This window comes from Theropithecus gelada, chromosome 15, assembly GCF_003255815.1.
Source record: "Theropithecus gelada isolate Dixy chromosome 15, Tgel_1.0, whole genome shotgun sequence".
In the NCBI taxonomy this organism is placed as follows: domain Eukaryota; kingdom Metazoa; phylum Chordata; class Mammalia; order Primates; family Cercopithecidae; genus Theropithecus; species Theropithecus gelada.
In genome coordinates, this window is record NC_037683.1 from 31122823 (window position 1) to 31140620 (window position 17798).

At 42.2% G+C, this 17798-nt stretch overlaps 1 protein-coding gene across 6 annotated transcripts in view; it reads right to left on the reverse strand.

The window, feature by feature from the left end:
• Positions 1–17798, reverse strand: part of PALM2 (paralemmin 2) — a 318639-nt gene that overhangs the window by 67500 nt on the left and 233341 nt on the right. For 5 of the 6 annotated variants that reach the window (XM_025359222.1, XM_025359220.1, XM_025359219.1 and 2 more), the window contains 2 exons: positions 17519–17599; positions 4065–4195 (listed from right to left, as the gene is read on the reverse strand). In XM_025359222.1, the coding sequence (XP_025215007.1) occupies positions 4065–4195; positions 17519–17599 (212 nt within the window). The remainder of the gene's footprint in view (positions 1–4064; positions 4196–17518; positions 17600–17798) is intronic. The other variant, XM_025359223.1, reaches the window with a different exon arrangement.

The following is a 17798-nucleotide window of genomic DNA, read 5'->3' on the forward strand; positions in this document are numbered from 1 at the left end:
AAATCTAATTGATTGCTGGGGGTGACTTAGACTAGTGGGCCCAAATCTAAAGATCTACAGATCAATGTTTTGCTTTGAGTAAAGGTTTCCCTTAAAATTCCTTTATTTAATGGTTCTGTATCTGATCTTATACTTTTCAAGATTCCTATTATATAAAGATCAGATCGCAACTTTGATCTTGAAGTCACTTATATTCTCTCTTACTCTCTTCTTCCTTTCTCTCTGCATTCTTGCATTGTTGTAGTTAGTCCTCTTTATTTTTATTTTTATTTTTTGAGATGCAGTATCACTGTGTTGCCCAGGCTGGAGTGCAAGGGCGTGATCTCAGCTCACTGCAACCTCTGCTTCCCAGGTTCAAGCGATTCTTGTGCCTCAACCTCCCGAGTAGCTGGGATTACAGGCGCCCATCACCACACTGATCTAATTTTTGTATTTTTAGTAGAGATGGGGTTTTGCCATGTTGATCAGGCTGGTCTTGAACTCCTGATCTCAGGTGATCCAGCTGCCTCAGCCTCCCAAAGTGCTGGGATTACAGGCATAAGCCACCGTGCCCAACCAGTCCTCTTTCTTTTTAAATGGCTTTTCTGTAGTTTCTCTAATGCCGGTCCATTTTCCCAAATGCATGAAGTTTTCAATTCAACAATCATGCTTCTGGAAGACTGAATTATTCGTCCCTATTCTTCACCCTTCCCTGATCTGTGTTCCTTCCACTAAAAGTTGGCTGGCTGTCTCCTCCCTTGGTTTTGGGCTTGCTCATTGACTTGGTTTGGCAGATGGCTTGTGGGCAGTTCTGAGCCTCGGCCTTGTTTCTGTTCAGTCCTCTTGTACCTCTCCCATTGCCAGAAAGAGACAGCATCATGGTTAGCCTGTTAGTGCAGGGTAAACAAGAGTGGACTCAGGCAACATGCAGCTTGGAGTCACTTAGGTGAGCTCAGCCCTATCAGCAGAGCCATGCCAGGCAATCCACAGGGACTTTGTAACACTGTGGGGTACTCATGTTTGCAATGAGCCTTTAGAACTATTCAAATGTCATTCTGTGAGTGAGAACTAAGCTATGTTCAACTACAGGGAAATGTCTTAGGTGACTGAATGTCCTTTATGGGAAGAGAGATAACAGCTCTTTCTTCCCATAGGATTGAAGATTAAAGACACTAATAAACATTGTGGTAGAGAAGATGCCAGCAAGACGAAGAGAAGCAGAAGCTGACTTCCAGGGTAGGAAGAAACTCCTCCCTCAGGAGACCCTGCAGAGGAAATGATGCTCACCACAGTCCTGCTCCTACAGAAAGCAGCTCCAGGGAGCACAGTTCATCCCAGCACACATCCAGTGCCCATTTGGCCCAAAGTCATGACTAGGACAGAAGAAATGGCCCCTGAATCCAGACCTCACCATACACCCCTGTAAGCTATTGTGATTTCCTTCCTCTGGCTTGGGATTCCAGCTCTTAATGGGCAAGACTGCCTGCATACATTGAGTGAGCTCTTTATTCCATTGACTTAAAGAACAAAAAGACCTTTATTAATTTTTTTCTGAGTATGATTATGACCACCTGAACAATAAACCAGCCCCTAACTTGCAACACCTCATTCCAATGGTCGATTTAGCCAAAAACTGAGTCTCAGTTTAAAACTCTAGCCTCCACATGCAATGGCTCATTCTACAAGTGCAAGTTACCACCTATTGGATGATAATAACAACATATTTGCATTCAAGCCAAGGTTAAACTGCCAATTTGATTGGAAGACCATGTTTCCCAATGCCATTTAAGAAAAATAAAAAAGGATGGACACTTTGGTTCACACCTGTAATCCCAACACTTTGGGAGGCTGAGAGGGAAGAATCACATGAAGCCAGGAGTTCAAGACCAGCCTAAGCAACATAGTGAGACACTTTCTCTACCAAAAAAAAAAAAAAAAAAAAGCCAGGCACAGTGGCATGAGCTTTTATTCCCAGCTATTTGAGAGGCTGAGGTGGGAGGAGAGCTTAAGTCCAGGAGTTTGAGGCTGCAGTGAGCTATGATTGCACCACTGCAGTCCAGCCTGGACAGCAGAGTGAGACCTTATGTCTTTAAAAAAAGAAACAAAAAGAAAAATAGGAAAGGTCATGTAACTAACTTTATCCTATTTTCCAAATCCTTTCTGCCTTCTGTCTATAATAACACCTACTCTCTCTATATATATATGCATATAATATACATATGTATGATATAAATTGTTGGTAACAGTTTAGCCTTTATCCTTTGTATTCTAAGAAAAAGCACGTGCATGTACATGGGTGTGTGTGAGTATATATATGTATTTGTATATACAAACCCTCCAAACTTTTGCTTGGCTGGTTTCCTTCACAAACAATGTTTAGCCAAGCTGCTCTGAAAGCTCTTTAAAATGCATGAGGACCTAAGCAAAGTAGGGACATAGTCTGAAGTATGCCTTTGGGATTTACTCAGCTTGCTTTTCCCTTTAGTGACACTATTACAGGTGCTCTCAGAGTCTTCATTTGCTGTTGGTTGTAAGTGGCTGGTAGCAGTTTAGCTATTACCCTTTGTATTTTAAAAGAGCTCATACTGGGTACAGTGGTTCATGCCTATAATTCCAGCACTTTGGGAGGCCGAGGTGGGCAGATCACAAGGTCAAGAGATCAAGACCATCCTGGCCAACATGGTGAAACCCTGTCTCTACTAAAAATACAAAAATTAGCTGGGCGTGGTAGCGGGTGCCTGTAGTCCCAGCTACTCGGGAGGCTGAGGCAGGAGAATTGCTTGAACTCAGGAGGCGGAGGTTGCAGTGACCCGAGATCGTGCCACTGCACTCCAGCCTGGCAGCAGAGTGAGATTCCTTCAAAAAAAAAAAAAAAAAAAAGACAGAGAGAGAGAGAGAGAGCTCATAAGCTCAGAAGACAGAGATGAAGCTCCAGATGGTGAGATTTCAGGCAGAATTTGGTGGGATGGGTTGGAGGGATAGATTTGGTTCTAAAGCATCTATGTGTACCACTTTCAATCCCTATCTCATATCTCTCTGGCTAGGTATCCTGGGACCTGGCGTGGCTATAGCTCCCAAGTAAAAACCTACATTATTGCTCTTGTGTGAGCCTGGCCAGTCATTGGCCACAGACAGGTCGCTTATTTCCCAGATTGAAATGATCAGATCCTGGTTAAGAACCATAAAGAAACCAGTCTCTGAGCAGTGAAAGCAGACAATGCAAAGTGAATTTGTAGAGCACGGGCACATAACCACGAGCTCTCACTCAGCACATCCACACTCTTCGTTTTAATCCCAAGACTGTTGACTACAGTTTTCCCATTTCGAATTGACCAAATATAGCAATGTTGAAAACAGACTCACTACAGCAGCAATTACAGCTAACAACCTGACCCGAAGGAGGAAAAAGATGAAAGCTAATATAAGAACTCAAAGGGAGCACCTGAAGGGGCAAGCTGCTCACAACACCTCATGGGCCCATGAAGCCATCACTGTGCTGTATTACAGCCCAATGCAATAATTAGTATTCTTTGCAGCGACAAAAAAGGATAAGATCATGTCCTTTGTAGGGACATGGATAGAGGTGGAGGCCATTATCCTTAGCAAACTAACGCAGGAACAGAAAACCAAATATTGCATATTCTCACTTACAAGTGGGAACTAATGATGAGAATGCACGGACACATAGAAGGGAACAATACACACTGGGGCCTTTCAGAGGGTGAAGGGAGGGAGGAGGGAGAGAATCAGGAAAAATAACTAACGGGTACTAGGCTTAATATCTGGGTGGTGAAATAATTTGTTCAACAAATCCCCATGATACAAGTTTACCTATGTAACAAACCTGTATTTGTATCCCTAAACTTAAAATAAAAGTTAAAGATAAAAATAAAAAATAATTAGTACTCTGTGTCATAACTCTGGGTCATGTGGAAAAGTTTAAACAACATCAATGTGTTTTGTTTAGCAAGAAAATTGTGAAGTACAGGAGAAGGTAACAGTATTGAGAAAGGCCACCTAGAGGAGAGCAGTGGTTACTGCACCAAAAAACTGTTGCAGGGGTTCCCTGGCTGGAATCCACCTACCTCTGAATGTTATCTTCGAGTTGCTTGACTCTGAACTCATCCTCTTCAGACTGCCGCCTCCTGGCTTCCTCCTCTTCTGCAGTTCCAGCGGGTATGCCCTGCAGCAGCCATTTCTCCCGAAGCACTTTGGACTGTGGGAGTGAGGGAAGACAACAGACAAGATGATACTTTTCAGTCCACACTCTCCTTTCCCTCTGCAGTGGTGCTGTTTTAGCTTCACCCTTCACCAGCGCTGCCTGAATCGCTGCCTTCGCCTCCTCACTAACTTGGCTCCCTACTTCCCTCTAGACCAACACCCAAAGAGATTTATATCTACATCATTTTCTATTATTAAAAAAATTTAAAAACAGAGTGAACTGTATAATGAATGACCATGTAATCTCATCTAGATTTAACAATTATGAACATTTTGCATATTTCACCATATATTTTTCATCAAATGATTTTAAAGTAAATAACAACCGTATTTTACCCAACAATATGTCAGTAGGACTCTCCAAAAATTAAGAACATTTTTCTATGCAACTGCAATTTAATTAAAAAACTTTCTAAGACCACCTAACATCTGGTCCATATTAAAGTGTTTTTAAAAGATGGTCATGCCTCTTCTTCAGTTACTCCCTTCTTTAATGGCTCCCAATCATCTTCAGCAATAATCTCCAAATGCTATAAAAATCATATGCCCCTAGGTGGGCATGGTGGCTGATGTCTGTAATCCCAAAATTTTGGGAGGCAGGAGGATTGAGTCCAGGAGTTGGAGACCAGCTTGGGCAACATAGTGAGACCTTGTCTCTACGAAAAATTAAACAATTAGCTGGGTGTGGTGGTGCATGCCTTAGTCTCAGCTACTTGGGAAAGCTGAGGTGGGAGGATCGCCTAAGCCATGTAGGTCAAGGCTGCAGCGAGTTGTGATCATACCACTGTATTCCAGCCTGGGTGATAGAATGACACCCTGTCTCATAAACAAAACAAAAAAACAAAACAAACAAACAAAAAAACTATACATCCCACATTTGCAAGTGTACTACAATACGGTACAGTGGAATAAAAAGCTTTTGTTTCAGGTCAATGGTTTGGAGGCAGCAATTACTGCTTTAAGAGGGGAAATGAAAACAGTTCAGGAAAAAAGCACGTTGAAATTCCCTAAAAGGAAGAGCAAGGAGAGGTAGATGTGAGAGCATAATTTTGATTCAGGTTCCACTTACATGGTCCCTAGATGGCTGACGGCAGCAGCTACTAACCCTGTGCCTCATGGCTGAGGACCAGTGAGCATGACCATGGGCAGGTCAGTGGTCACCAGAGGAGACCACAGTGAGGATGCAGGGCACATGACCAACTCTTCCCAGGAACAGTAAGCAACCAAAGGAAGAGCAGGAGCGACGGCTATGAAGCCAGCTAACACAGAATAAAGACCTGGCTCTTTGGCTCCCTGGCATCACCTCTGTCCAGAATTTCATTTGATCTCATCAGGCAGGGTGAGCGAGGCGAAAGGAAAGAACTCTTCTAACGACTGAGAGCCAGGAAATGCAGGCTTGGAGCAGACTCCCTGAAGCTCTTATGAGCAAAGGATGCACAAATCCATAGACTCTCATTTGTATGCGGCATTAAGGGCATTTTATTATGAACCTACAAGATGAGTCTTTAAAAATTACCAACACTGGGCCGGGCACGGTGGCTCACACCTGTAATCCCAGCACTTTGGGAGGCGAAGGCGGGTGTATCACCTGAGGTCGGGAGTTCGAGACCAGCCTGACCGACATAGAGAAACCCTGTCTCTACTAAAAATACAAAATTAGCCCAGTGTGGTAGCATGTGCCTATAATCCCAGCTACTTGGGAAGCTGAGGCAGGAGAATTGCTTGAGCCCAGGAGGCAGAGGTTGCAGTGGGCTGAGATCATGCCACTGCACTCCAGTCTGAGCAACGAGAGTGAAACTCCGCCTCAAAAAAAAAAAAAAAATTACCAACACTTAGTATTAGTAAGTTAGACTTCACTAATGGTCCTGATTCACCGTTCTATTGAGAAGTCCAGGGGTCATTTGGTGCTGTAGACACCCTGCTCCATGCCCAGGAACAAGTTCAATCAGCCTGGAATTCCTCCACTTCCAGGATAGACTCTGTGTTGACAATATATCATCAGTGTGGGCTCAGGTGACCATGGTTTTTATTGATGTTATTCTTGCCTTTTCATTACAAATCATTATTTGTTAGAGATCTGTTTGATTACTCTTGCAGCACATAGGCAAGTTTATGGTACTTGACCTGTAATTTTTTAATAATTAGGCTTAAAGACTTGAGTTTGTTCACATAGAATTATTCCTAACTATACTCTTACAGTAATTATAGACAGGAGTCACCCCCACATCCCAATATGCGTCAACAGTCATGCATCATTGGTAACATGCTGCCTGTTGAATGTGCTCTGTATAAATAGTGTGCATCTACCACCAGGGTAGGTATTAAAATGTACAGTTTTTACATTATAGGGCATTGTTTGATAACATAAAATCATGTGTAAAAGAGTGCAGTACAATTTGTTTACGTTGGTTGCTTATCAAAGCTTTATCAGAGATTCTTTTCCATTGGAAAGTGGGAAAGGGTGGCAAATCGGTTGCTCTTTCTACAAAAAATTCAGACCCATTGTTCTCCACATAAACCTCTCAGAATTTCCCAGACAGACCCTGTTTGCACATTATGAGAGGCCATTTTTTTAATCAATTAATGTTTTTATATTTTTATTCAGATATTTAATCTGGTGTAGGCACAAAATAAATTATTAATTGGTAGCAATTCTGAAGTAGAAGAATGATTATTGCTTTGCTTTTCTTGAACTATAACTTGGCTCTAAAATTTACTCTCAGGAATCGGGTAGAGACTGCAAGAGGCCATGCTGAACAGTGGCTAACAGCCTGAGCTCTGGAACCAGTCTGCCATTTACCAGCTGAGTGAGCTTGAACAGGCTCCTTCGCCTCACTGAGCCTCAGTTTTCTCATCTGTAAAATGGAGACAATAGCAGTGCCCATCTCAGAGGGTTGTTATGAGGATTAAAGGAGTTTATGGGCTAAAAGGGCCACACACACACTTAGTACTATAGAAATGTTTACTATTATTGTTGTTCATCCTGTTCCCTTGGCCTCTGCTTTATTTACTTAAGAAAGAACAAGTAAAATACCACCAGAGAAGCCTTCCACCTCTACTGGCTCTGAGACACACTCCATGGCCCTTTCATAGTATCCTCAAATTGTCTTTTTACATCTGTTCCCCCCTGTAGCCTGCCGGTTCCTTGAAGGCTAGGACTGTCCTTTATCCACCTTTGCATTCACTGTGTCATCCAGAATTTCCCAATTCATCCATTTATTCATTCAGTCAAGGGAACTGTAGCCCAATTCCCTTGAATGAATGAGTAAATGGATGAACTGGGAAATTCTCAACTTTCCTTCACTCTAATTATTTGGGAGGGATAGGGACCACACTTTCAGGGTGCTTCCTGTGCTAAAGATGTCTGAACCACAGACAGTAAAAACCTTAGGATTCTGGGGGACAGATATCCTGGAAGCCTTGGCGTTGGTGTGGACCCTTCTGTGGCAGCTGTGGACAGTCCTGGCTGTCTCCACCCCAGCAGGGATGCTCTGCAGCCACATCTTCTTGCAACGTAAGTGGCTGCTCTTGGAATGTTCTCTCTCCTCTTCTTCACACAGTGCCTCCTGCCACCACATGAAGTCTCTAGGCCCTTACTGCTCACCAATTTAGCTGCCACCATCAGCAGGTAGCTCTGGCCAGAGCAGCCTGGTGACTCTGGTCACCCAGAGGTGTATGTCCCTCTACTTCCATCTCTTTTCTTGATACAGGCATGATATCATTAAGAACATCCCCACAGGAGGAGCCAGGAAGAGAGGATCCAACAGAAAAAGGCAGTAGTGGGGCTGGGTGCGGTGGCTCATGCCTGTAATCCCAGCACTTTGGGAGGCCAAGGCAGGTGGATCACCTGAGGTCCGGAGTTCGAGACCAGCTTGGTCAACATGGTGAAACACGATTTCTACTAAAAATACAAAAATTAGGTGGGTATGATGGCGAGCACCTGTAATCCCAGCTACTCAGGAGGCTGAGGCAGGAGAATTGCTTGAACTCAGGAAGCAGATGTTGCAGTGAGCTGAGATCACGCCACTGCACTTCAATCTGGGTGACAGAGCATGACTCTGTCTCAAAACGAAACAAAACAAAACAAAACAAAAAACCTGGAAAAGGCAGTAGGCCTGGTCTCACAGAATCCTGTTTCACAAAGGTGTTTAGACATTTTTAAGAAGCCAAAAATGTATAGTTGATTTTCCACTTGGCTCCAAAGTCATGCTGTCGGGAAATCACCAACTCAACTCAAAAGGCTTCCTTAACTGACTCCAGATCCCCCTCATGTTGTCTCCAAAATGTCTCCAAATGGAATGGGGTATACTGAGTGTGCCATCCGAAGCACAGGTTCCCTAAACTGTGCTGGCTTGTATTGGCTGCCCGAGTGTTTCAGAATTTAGTGGAAGCAGAGCTCAATAGAAATAAAAAATTAAAATTAAAAAAACTTTTCTGTTTATGGCCTTTATTGTCCAATTACATAAAAAAAGTATCATATCTAACATAGTATCATAGCTTTAGTAGAGATGGGGTTTCACCATGTCGGCCAGGCTGGTCTCAAACTCCTGACTTCAGGCCAGAGTTGGCCTCCCAAGGTGCTAAGGACTGTCAAACTTCACATTTGTCAAATGAATGTCACCATGACAAGTCAGTACAAGGAACGAGCAGATGGGGAGCTGGGAGCTGGACAAAGGGGATCTTGACAGGGGCTTCTGAAAGGAGGACAGAGGGAACTCCCAAAGTAAATCTGTTTCTTGCTCTACTGGCCTGGCCAGCTTTGAAAAACAAAAACAAGAACTGAGTTTCCCAAACTTTAGTATGCATAAGAACCAGCAGGAGAACTTCCTAAGACAGATTCCAGGACCCACCCATGGAGACGTAGATCCTTTAAGTCTGCATAAGGCCTGGGAATTTGAATTTTAATAAGCTCCCAGGTGATGTTGTCATTGGCAATGCCAGACTGAGGACCACAATTTGAGTAGCACAGCATGAGGACCTATGACTATCCAAATGCTTGAAGAATACACAAGCTTTCTCAATGGCTGGCCAAACACCATAATCTAAACGAACTCCTCATCCTCTCCTTCTGTGTCTCCAACTCAGGAGCAGTGGCTCTCTTATCCCTTTCCTAGGTGCCAAGAACTCTGCCAGTCTCTGAAGTCACAGCCCAGGAAGACAGGCAAGTCCCTACTCTCACCCAAGCCTTCATCCCAATAAACAAGGATGCAAGATAATTTCAGACTATGATGCTGCCTAGGAAGAGGTAGATAGGACAATGTGACAAATGGGGGCCAAGGGAGGACACTTAAAGTGGGAAAGGTCTCTCTGATGACTTGAATATTCGAGCTGAAATCTGAGATCCGGAGGGGTGTTCCAGGTGGAGGGACTGGCAAATGTACCAGCCTGGCGGTAGGACAGAGTTTGGTGTGTTTGTGGACCGGAACAAATGCCCGAGTGGTTGGACCACAATAAGTGAGGTTGGGTTAGGAGGGCAGAACAAATTGAAGATGGAGAAGAAGGCTGGGGCCAGATTAGGTAGGATTCTGTAGCCTTATTAAGGAGTTTGCTGTGTGTTCTAAGTACAATAGGAAGAACACATTGCAAGGGGCAGGATTACAAAGTACAAGTGATGGGAGTTTATTGTATGGTTCAAGTGACAGAGCATATTAGCTTGAAACAGAAGAGAGACAGAAGAATCAAAAGGCATGGTGGTACATTCTGCAGGTAAAATCAGTGTGACCTGTAATAGATTAGATGTGGGCTGATAAAAAGGGAAGGATTAGGGCGACGTATAGATATTTGGTTTGAGTGAAAGGGTGAATAGTGGTATCATCAATTGGAGACAGGGAAGAGTAGAAGAACAAATGATAGAAAAGCAGAAAATAAAGTCTTTCATTTTGGGCATGTTAAGTTTGAGAGGCTTCTAAATGAAAGTGACATCCATCTAAGTGGACATATCAGAAAAGCAGTTGAACGTGGACGACTGGGATTCAAGGGCTATTGGCTGGAGATGTCAATTTGGGAGTCATAGATACATAAATGGTATTTGCAGCCATAGTACAGGGTGATGATGGTGATAATATGATCATTCTTATAGAACTCTTACTGCTTTATGTGCTTTACATGTAAATCCACTTAATTTTCACAAGCATCCCACGAGGTAGGTGCTAACATTAACTGACTTATCCATGGTATCACACCGAGTGAGCTGTGGATCTGGGATTTGAAGCCAAGAGGTACACTCTGCTATCTTGCCTCTGTGTAAGATCACTGAAGAATCCTTTTTTGGGCCGGGCGCGGTGGCTCAAGCCTGTAATCCCAGCACTTTGGGAGGCCGAGGCGGGTGGATCACGAGGTCAGGAGATCGAGACTATCCTGGCTAACATGGTGAAACCCCGTCTCTACTAAAAATACAAAAAACTAGCCGGGCGTGGTGGCGGGCGCCTGTAGTCTCAGCTACTCGGGAGGCTGAGGCAGGAGAATGGCGGGAACCCGGGAGGCGGAGCTTGCAGTGAGGAGATCACGCCACTGCACTCCAGCCTGGGCGACACAGCGAGACTCCGTCTCAAAAAAAAAAAAAAAACAAAACAAGAATCCTTTTTTGGCTCAAATAGGATTTAATACAAAATCATCAGGTGCCGCTGATCCACTTCCTAACATGGAAAACTATTTTTCAGCTCCTCTAATGGTGGGTTCCATATTGATGCTCTCTCTCCCCCACTTGCCTCTGCGTCCTCACAGTCAGGGCTATATCTTATTCATCCACGGAGGCTGACATGTGAGGAATTCTTGGAAAATCATGCACATACACTGTACTTTAGCAAATATAAAATCTTGGATCATTAAAGCTAAAAAAAAAAAGATCACAGAGATAATCTAACCCAATCTTTTTCATCTACAGCTAAGGTAACTGTAATGAAGTCACTTTTCTTACTTTCTTTTACTTTTTATTTTATTTTTGTAGAGATGGAATCTATGTTGCCCAGGCTGGTCTCAAATTCCTAGGTTCAAATGATCCTCCCACCTCAGCCTCCCAAGTACTGGGATTACAAGCATGAACTACTGTGCCCAGCCTAGATACCACTTTTTGAGGTGACCCCGGTAGATAGTGAGGCATGTCTGGAGAGGGTGGGTGAGGCAGAGTGGGGAAGTAGGAGGTGAATCAGAACTTGTAATAAGTCTCCAATTGTTTCCTGGTCAGATGTTTGTTATTTTTATAAAGTCATATCTGGCAATCTTTTTTACTTGCACATTCTGGCTTTGATGTCATACTTAGATAAGACTTCCTTACCCTCACTATAAAAATATTCGCCTGTGATTCCTTTGTGTACTTTCATGATTTTACTTTTTACTCTCGATCTTTCATTCATTTGTAATCTGGCTGAAGCTGATATTGGCTATTCTAGTGGATGATGGTTGGAATATGGCTAAATTCAATTTTCTTTTCTTTTATTTTTATTTTTTATTTGAGATGGAGTCTCATTGTGTCACCCAGGCTGGAGTGTAGTGCCATGATCTCGACTCACTGCAACCTCCACCTCCCAGGTTCAAGCGATTCTCCTGCCTCAGCCTCCCAAGTAGCCCAGCTAATTTTTGTATTTTTAGTAGAGACGGGGTTTCACCATGTTGGCCAGGCTGGTCTCGAACTCCTGACCTCAGATTATCTGCCTCATCTTGGCCTCCTAAAGTGTTGAGATTACAGACATGAGCCACTGCGCCTGGCCTAAATTCAGTTTTCTAACAGAAGATGGGTTAAACTCAGCGTGAGGCAACAGCTGTGTTTGTGTTTTCAGACATTCATCTGTGTCCTGTCCCTCTTCCCCTTCCCCTATCCTTCCTACTTTTTTCTTCCTCTTTCTGACTCCCAGTAAATAAGATCTTAGTTAGGTTTTGAGATTTTGCTATATGCTTCAGTCCACACAGGGAGAAGCCAACCCAAGACTTCTGATAGAAGAAATCAGGTTTTAACTTCCATTCAAGCTCTGTGTATGGAAATAAGGGAGGAGATCTAAAGTTACTTTACACTGTGTACCATGCCTATCTGTTCAATATTTTAAAATTTGAAATAAGCCTTTCACACATCCCAGTAACAAGGAAAAGTCTAAAATTAGTGCTAAGTCTTCAAAACCGGGAAAGACACTGTAATATCTTTGTAGCAAGTCTTCTGATACCTTCAGGCTCTTCAGCAAATGACCTTAGTGGGTTGACAATAAATATTTCACAGGGTCACAATTCAGCCTTTCATCTTTTTTCATCCAGCTTTCTTGGAAGAAAAGGTTGTGGTCTTCAAAATATAATGACAATTTTTATAGCTTGGATTAGAAGACAACTCTAGAGAGGGTTCCCTGCTCATGAATAAGTAACTCAAAGGCAGTTTATGTATTGAAGATGTGGTATTAGCAATTTGATTCTGACAGGGCCAACTCTGTCAGGCAAACCTTTGTAAATATGACAGTCTCCAAGGAATTCATGTTGCAGTAGGTACTGAGTACCTACTCTGTGCCAGGGCTTTGAACAGACCAATAAAATAGATGAATCTCTGGCAATTCAACCAAGGGACAGAAGGAAATATTAAATTCATTCTGCTCTCATATGATATAGTAACTGATTTATTTTTTTAAAGTCCATATCATCACAAGTCTCATTATAAAAACAATAAAAATAAATAATTGTTTCTATGAAATAAAAACCCAGGACAATTTTTCAAAAGAATAGTGATAGTTCTTGTCTTATGAAATATTACAATATATTAAAAAGCTATAGGGATTAAATGAGAACAATACCGGCACAGGAATGGGCAGATTAATGGAATAAAAAGAATCCATAAATGGTGGACTCAAATGTAAGTCTGAAATATGTAGGTTTATAAAGAAGACATTTAAATCAGTGAGGGAAAGGATGAATTAACCAATAAATCACATTGAGACAAGCAGCTCAGCATCAGTAAAAAGTAAAGTTATATTCCCACTGCATAACTCATCTGTAAATAAATTCTAGATGAATTAATGCTATTGAAGTATAAGAAACATCATAACTAACAGTTTGAGATGGAGACATTCTTTTCAAGGATGACATCAAAGTCAGTTATCCTAAAGTAAAAGAATGTTCTATGGGATTTTATAAAAATTATAAATTTTTGTATGGGAATTAAAAAGAACCCACATAAAAAAGAGGTAAAGGTTAATGTTATTTCAATACTAATGTTATATAATTTCATTTTACCCACAGGTTGGTGAGCCCTGTGAACGATGGTTACATATCTTAATCTACAGAAATACATTGGGGAAAAAAGTATAGAAGGATATACCTCTGTATGGGTTCTATCTGAATGGTAAGTATACAGTACATACGTTTTTTCTTTATATTTTCCTCTAATTTTTAATTTAGTTTTTGCAATGATTACACATTCTTTCCTTTTATAATCATCAAAAATAATATAGCTATAAAGATTGCTTACTAGTTCTACTTGTAATGCTTAGAAATTATTATGCCACACTACACATAGCTAAGGATGCTTTAAAAAATAAATCTGAGGTTAATTTGGCCTGGAGTTCAAAGTGTCTTGAGGTTTCCTAATCACTGGGATGTAGCAGCTAGTATTTTGCCATTTTATACTTTGGTCTTTTATTGTATTATAGAATTTGCTCAAAGTCCATATACAAAGTGATGATATTCCATTTTGTAGAGTTGCTCACTATATGCTCCTAAATATTGCAATGAGTAAGTTTTCTAAAAATATTTATGAATGCCAAAACTACTATCTTGCATATTATTTATTTGCTTTGACCAGGGACAAGTGAATCTGTCTAAATAATTCATCTCATTGCATGAGAATAAGGGTCCGCAGGCTATTTGATAATTCCCACATGTGAGAATTATATCTTAAGACATAGAATATGAGAATTATATAAAGAATATGAAAGTTGTATCTTATAAACATGACAACTAACTCTAATGCAGTAAGAATAGTTTTTCTAGAGATTTTGCAAATTAGTGAAATAAATATTGATTACTGACATATTTCCTAATATTCTCTACTTCAAGGAACTTCAATAATCACAGTGCATGTCTCCACATGATCTGAATTTTCTGGAGGCCATAACAATATATTTAGAGTAAGAGAGACAGCAATGATAGTAACTGGCATCTCACTAGATGAATTACTCCAAGGGAAACATTTCTTTCAAAGAGAACAGTGGCCTGGAAAGAGCTCAGTCTTTGAAAGCAGACAGCCCAGGAGTTTCTCTCAGGCTCCCTCACTTATAGTCTCTATGGTCTTGGGCAAATCACTTGACCTCATGAGTTTGTTCCCATACCTATAAGACAAAGAGAGTAATAACTGTCTTGTGGTCATTACTGAGGGCATGTGTTTAAAGTACCAGGCACATGTTAGGCACTCAAAAAAATGGTGACTGTTACTGACGGTGGCTAACAGGCTACTAGCAGAAAGCTGGCTGACTCCTTGGAGAGGCTCACAGAGGAGAAAATACAACCTCCGCGAATGTACTTCCATTCAGGGGTGAGGCCACGAGACTGCAAACTGGATGATTACAGGGAAAAAGTCTCATGCTATTCAAGTTCAGTCACCAGTTTATTGATTTAAAGTGAAATATATGCCTTCCTAGTGCCTAAAGTGATCATATCTTTCAGTCAGGCAACCCCTTCCTTATATCAAAATAACTGAATAATTATAGGGAGGATGAGTTCAGAACAAAGAGAGGTAAGGTCCTGAGGGAAGTTTCACTGGGGCCTCACTGTGGCCTGAGGACCCTCCTCACCTTACCACTGACCCCACCTCACCAGCATACAGAAATTCAGGACCTCCCAAAGCTGGGGGTCTTTCTGCATGTAGTACCAGACAACTACTGCCACCTTTGGAACCTCTGAGCTTTTCTTTTTCAGTATTCAAGGCAAATAACTCACCCTCATTCTGTCCACACAAGCCTTTCCCAGAGAGAGGCATACAATGCCCTGACCTCCACTTAGTAAGTTACCATCACCTCCAGTCCTCCCCACCTCACCCACCTCCTGCCCTGCAATAGCAAGGTTGCCATGGTGCAAGTGTCAGGTGATTCCTCAGATAACCAATCTCATCAACTGTGCAAGAATTTTACCAAGATAACCATAAAGAACTAGCTGATTCCCTTGTTTCCAAGTCCTTGAGAAAAACCTCACTGCTTCCCCATACAAGACCAAGTTAATTTTTACTGTTGTTTCTGTTGATTGGATGGATGGATGGATGGATGGGCGGACGGAAAGATGGATGAACAGATGCATAGATGAAAAATGAGTATGTAATCCCAGCACTTTGGGAGGCTGAGGCAGGCAGATCACGAGGTCAGGAGATCGAGACCATCCTGGCTAACATGGTGAAACCCCGTCTCTACTAAAAATTAAAAAAAAAAAAATTAGGCGGGCATGGTGGCAGGTGCCTGTAGTCCCAGCTACTCGGGAGGCTGGGGTGGGAGAATGGCATGAACCCAGGAGGCGGAGCTCACAGTGAGCCGAGATCACGCCACTGCACTCCAGCCCAAGTGACAGAGCGAGACTCCGTCTCAAACAAGCTAACAAACAAAAATGAATAGATGTAAAATGAACAGAATATACTAATACTGCACTGGACATTGGCAATAAATGAGCCCTTGGTATCTTATTTGGCATCCAGGATCATGAGAAGGGAGACAAAAAAAAAAAAAATCTCTTGATGTTTTGACATATGTTTATTCCCTGACTGGATTCAGGGAATACAAAAGCAAAGGACTACATTGAGCTTAAAGTGAGGCTGTCTAGCCAAAAGCAGCCTCTTTTTTTTCATTCAGTCCTCTTATTTAAAAGTTCACCTTTAACCAGGAATTCACTGAGGTTTTAGTACATGTTGGTCTCTTACAAGTACCGTACTGGATGGACTATACGCTGAGCCAGAGACCTAGCTCTGTCCAGATTGACCTTGAACAATTCACTCAGTTCTATTAGGTGTTTTTAAGGCCCCCTCTCTGTGAGAAGAGGATACTAATTTTAGCCCTCCATCCTCCCTCAGGAGCCTTGTGGGGAAACAGCAACAGCACAGGGGATACAGTGTGAGCTCCTACAAAGAAAGATCTGTCAATGAATTTATATGATGAAACAGAGAGAAACAGGCAATATCCTCGGTATCATGCTGCTTTTCTTCCTTTTAAGCACATTTCTCTGGTTAAGGTTAATGGCAAAAACTGATAAACATGCTAAGCAGATATAGGTCATGCTGCTATTTTCAATCAGTAACTCGCTTGCTGATGGCTCTCATTTTGGGAATTCATTTAGCACAATCCTGTTTTCTAGAAAAGGATAGGAAAAGTAGCCATAAAGGTTTATCTTGTTGAAAAAAAATCCAAATAATTCATACTGGGCATCACCCCGAAAGTCAGCACCACCTTCCCACCCAGCCCTCTGAGCAATGCAGCTCTGTGCAGGCAACGGCACAGCAACATGAGGTAAGCAGGAGAAGGTTTTCCTACCAAAAAGCCCAGGAGCAGTCAAAGGCAAGCAGCAACTCCCGGCTAGCCATCGGAATGTGGTCACATTATTCTCTGAACATGTGAAAAGCAACATTCTGCAACCAGTGGGGTCCCTGTGACAGTGACAGAGCTTTCTCCTGAGCTGTAATCAATTACGATGCTTAAGTGCATTATGTTTTAAAGAAAAAATAAATAGCTCTTGTGTGCTGTCTCCCTTTCTCTCTCTCTCTTTTTAGATGGTACCATGGAGACCCGTCTGAGTCAAATCATTTCAAAGCCATCTTTGACCAACTGCTTGCTCTCACAGAACACTTTCAAAATTGTTAAAGTAGAAGTAAAATAAATGAATAATCTGAAATACACAGTGTTGTTGTTTTATCAGATTACATTGTTTAATCTCCCTTTTCTCCATATCAAGAAAGGAAACACTAATATTTTTAAGTGAGAAAAAGGACATTCTGTGAAATATATCTTTTGGGGTCTCTAAGCAAACACACCCAGCACCTATGCATGGGAGAAACAATCCTGAAACGCTGCCTCACCCACCCTGTGGAGTATTCTCATCCAATTTCTATATATAGCCACCACACTTCACATGCACAAACCCTCCACCCCATCCACATGCACACTGTAATCTTATGCTTGCAGAAATTGGAATGCTGTAATAATGCCCTAAATTTGAGAAATTCACAAGAAAAGCCAAGAGATGGTTTCCTGATTGAATGAGAAAGGCTGGTTTGGTTGGCGGCAGTGCCTTCACGGCAGGGCAGGCACTGCCCAGCTCTCCGGAGTGTGATCTGCATGTCTAATAATGGAATAGGTTCCTGGGATCAGCCGCTTACCTTGGAATGCTGCAGCAGAAGTATCTGCTCGTCAAGCTGTTGTCGCTTGCCTTCTATTTCAGTCTGCCTCTTTCTTTTTTCCTTGAAAATAAAGAGAGAGAGGCTGTAAGAGTGGGTGGGTGTTGGCTCCAGAAATTTTAAGGCAGAAAGCAGCAGCAGCAGCAGCACACATCTGTATAGATACTTCCAGAGACACTGGGCACACACGCAGTGTCACCTGCCCCACCGTCTCTGGGTGTGTTGCAAGCAGCAGCATTCTCCTAACATGTCTGCTGTAGGC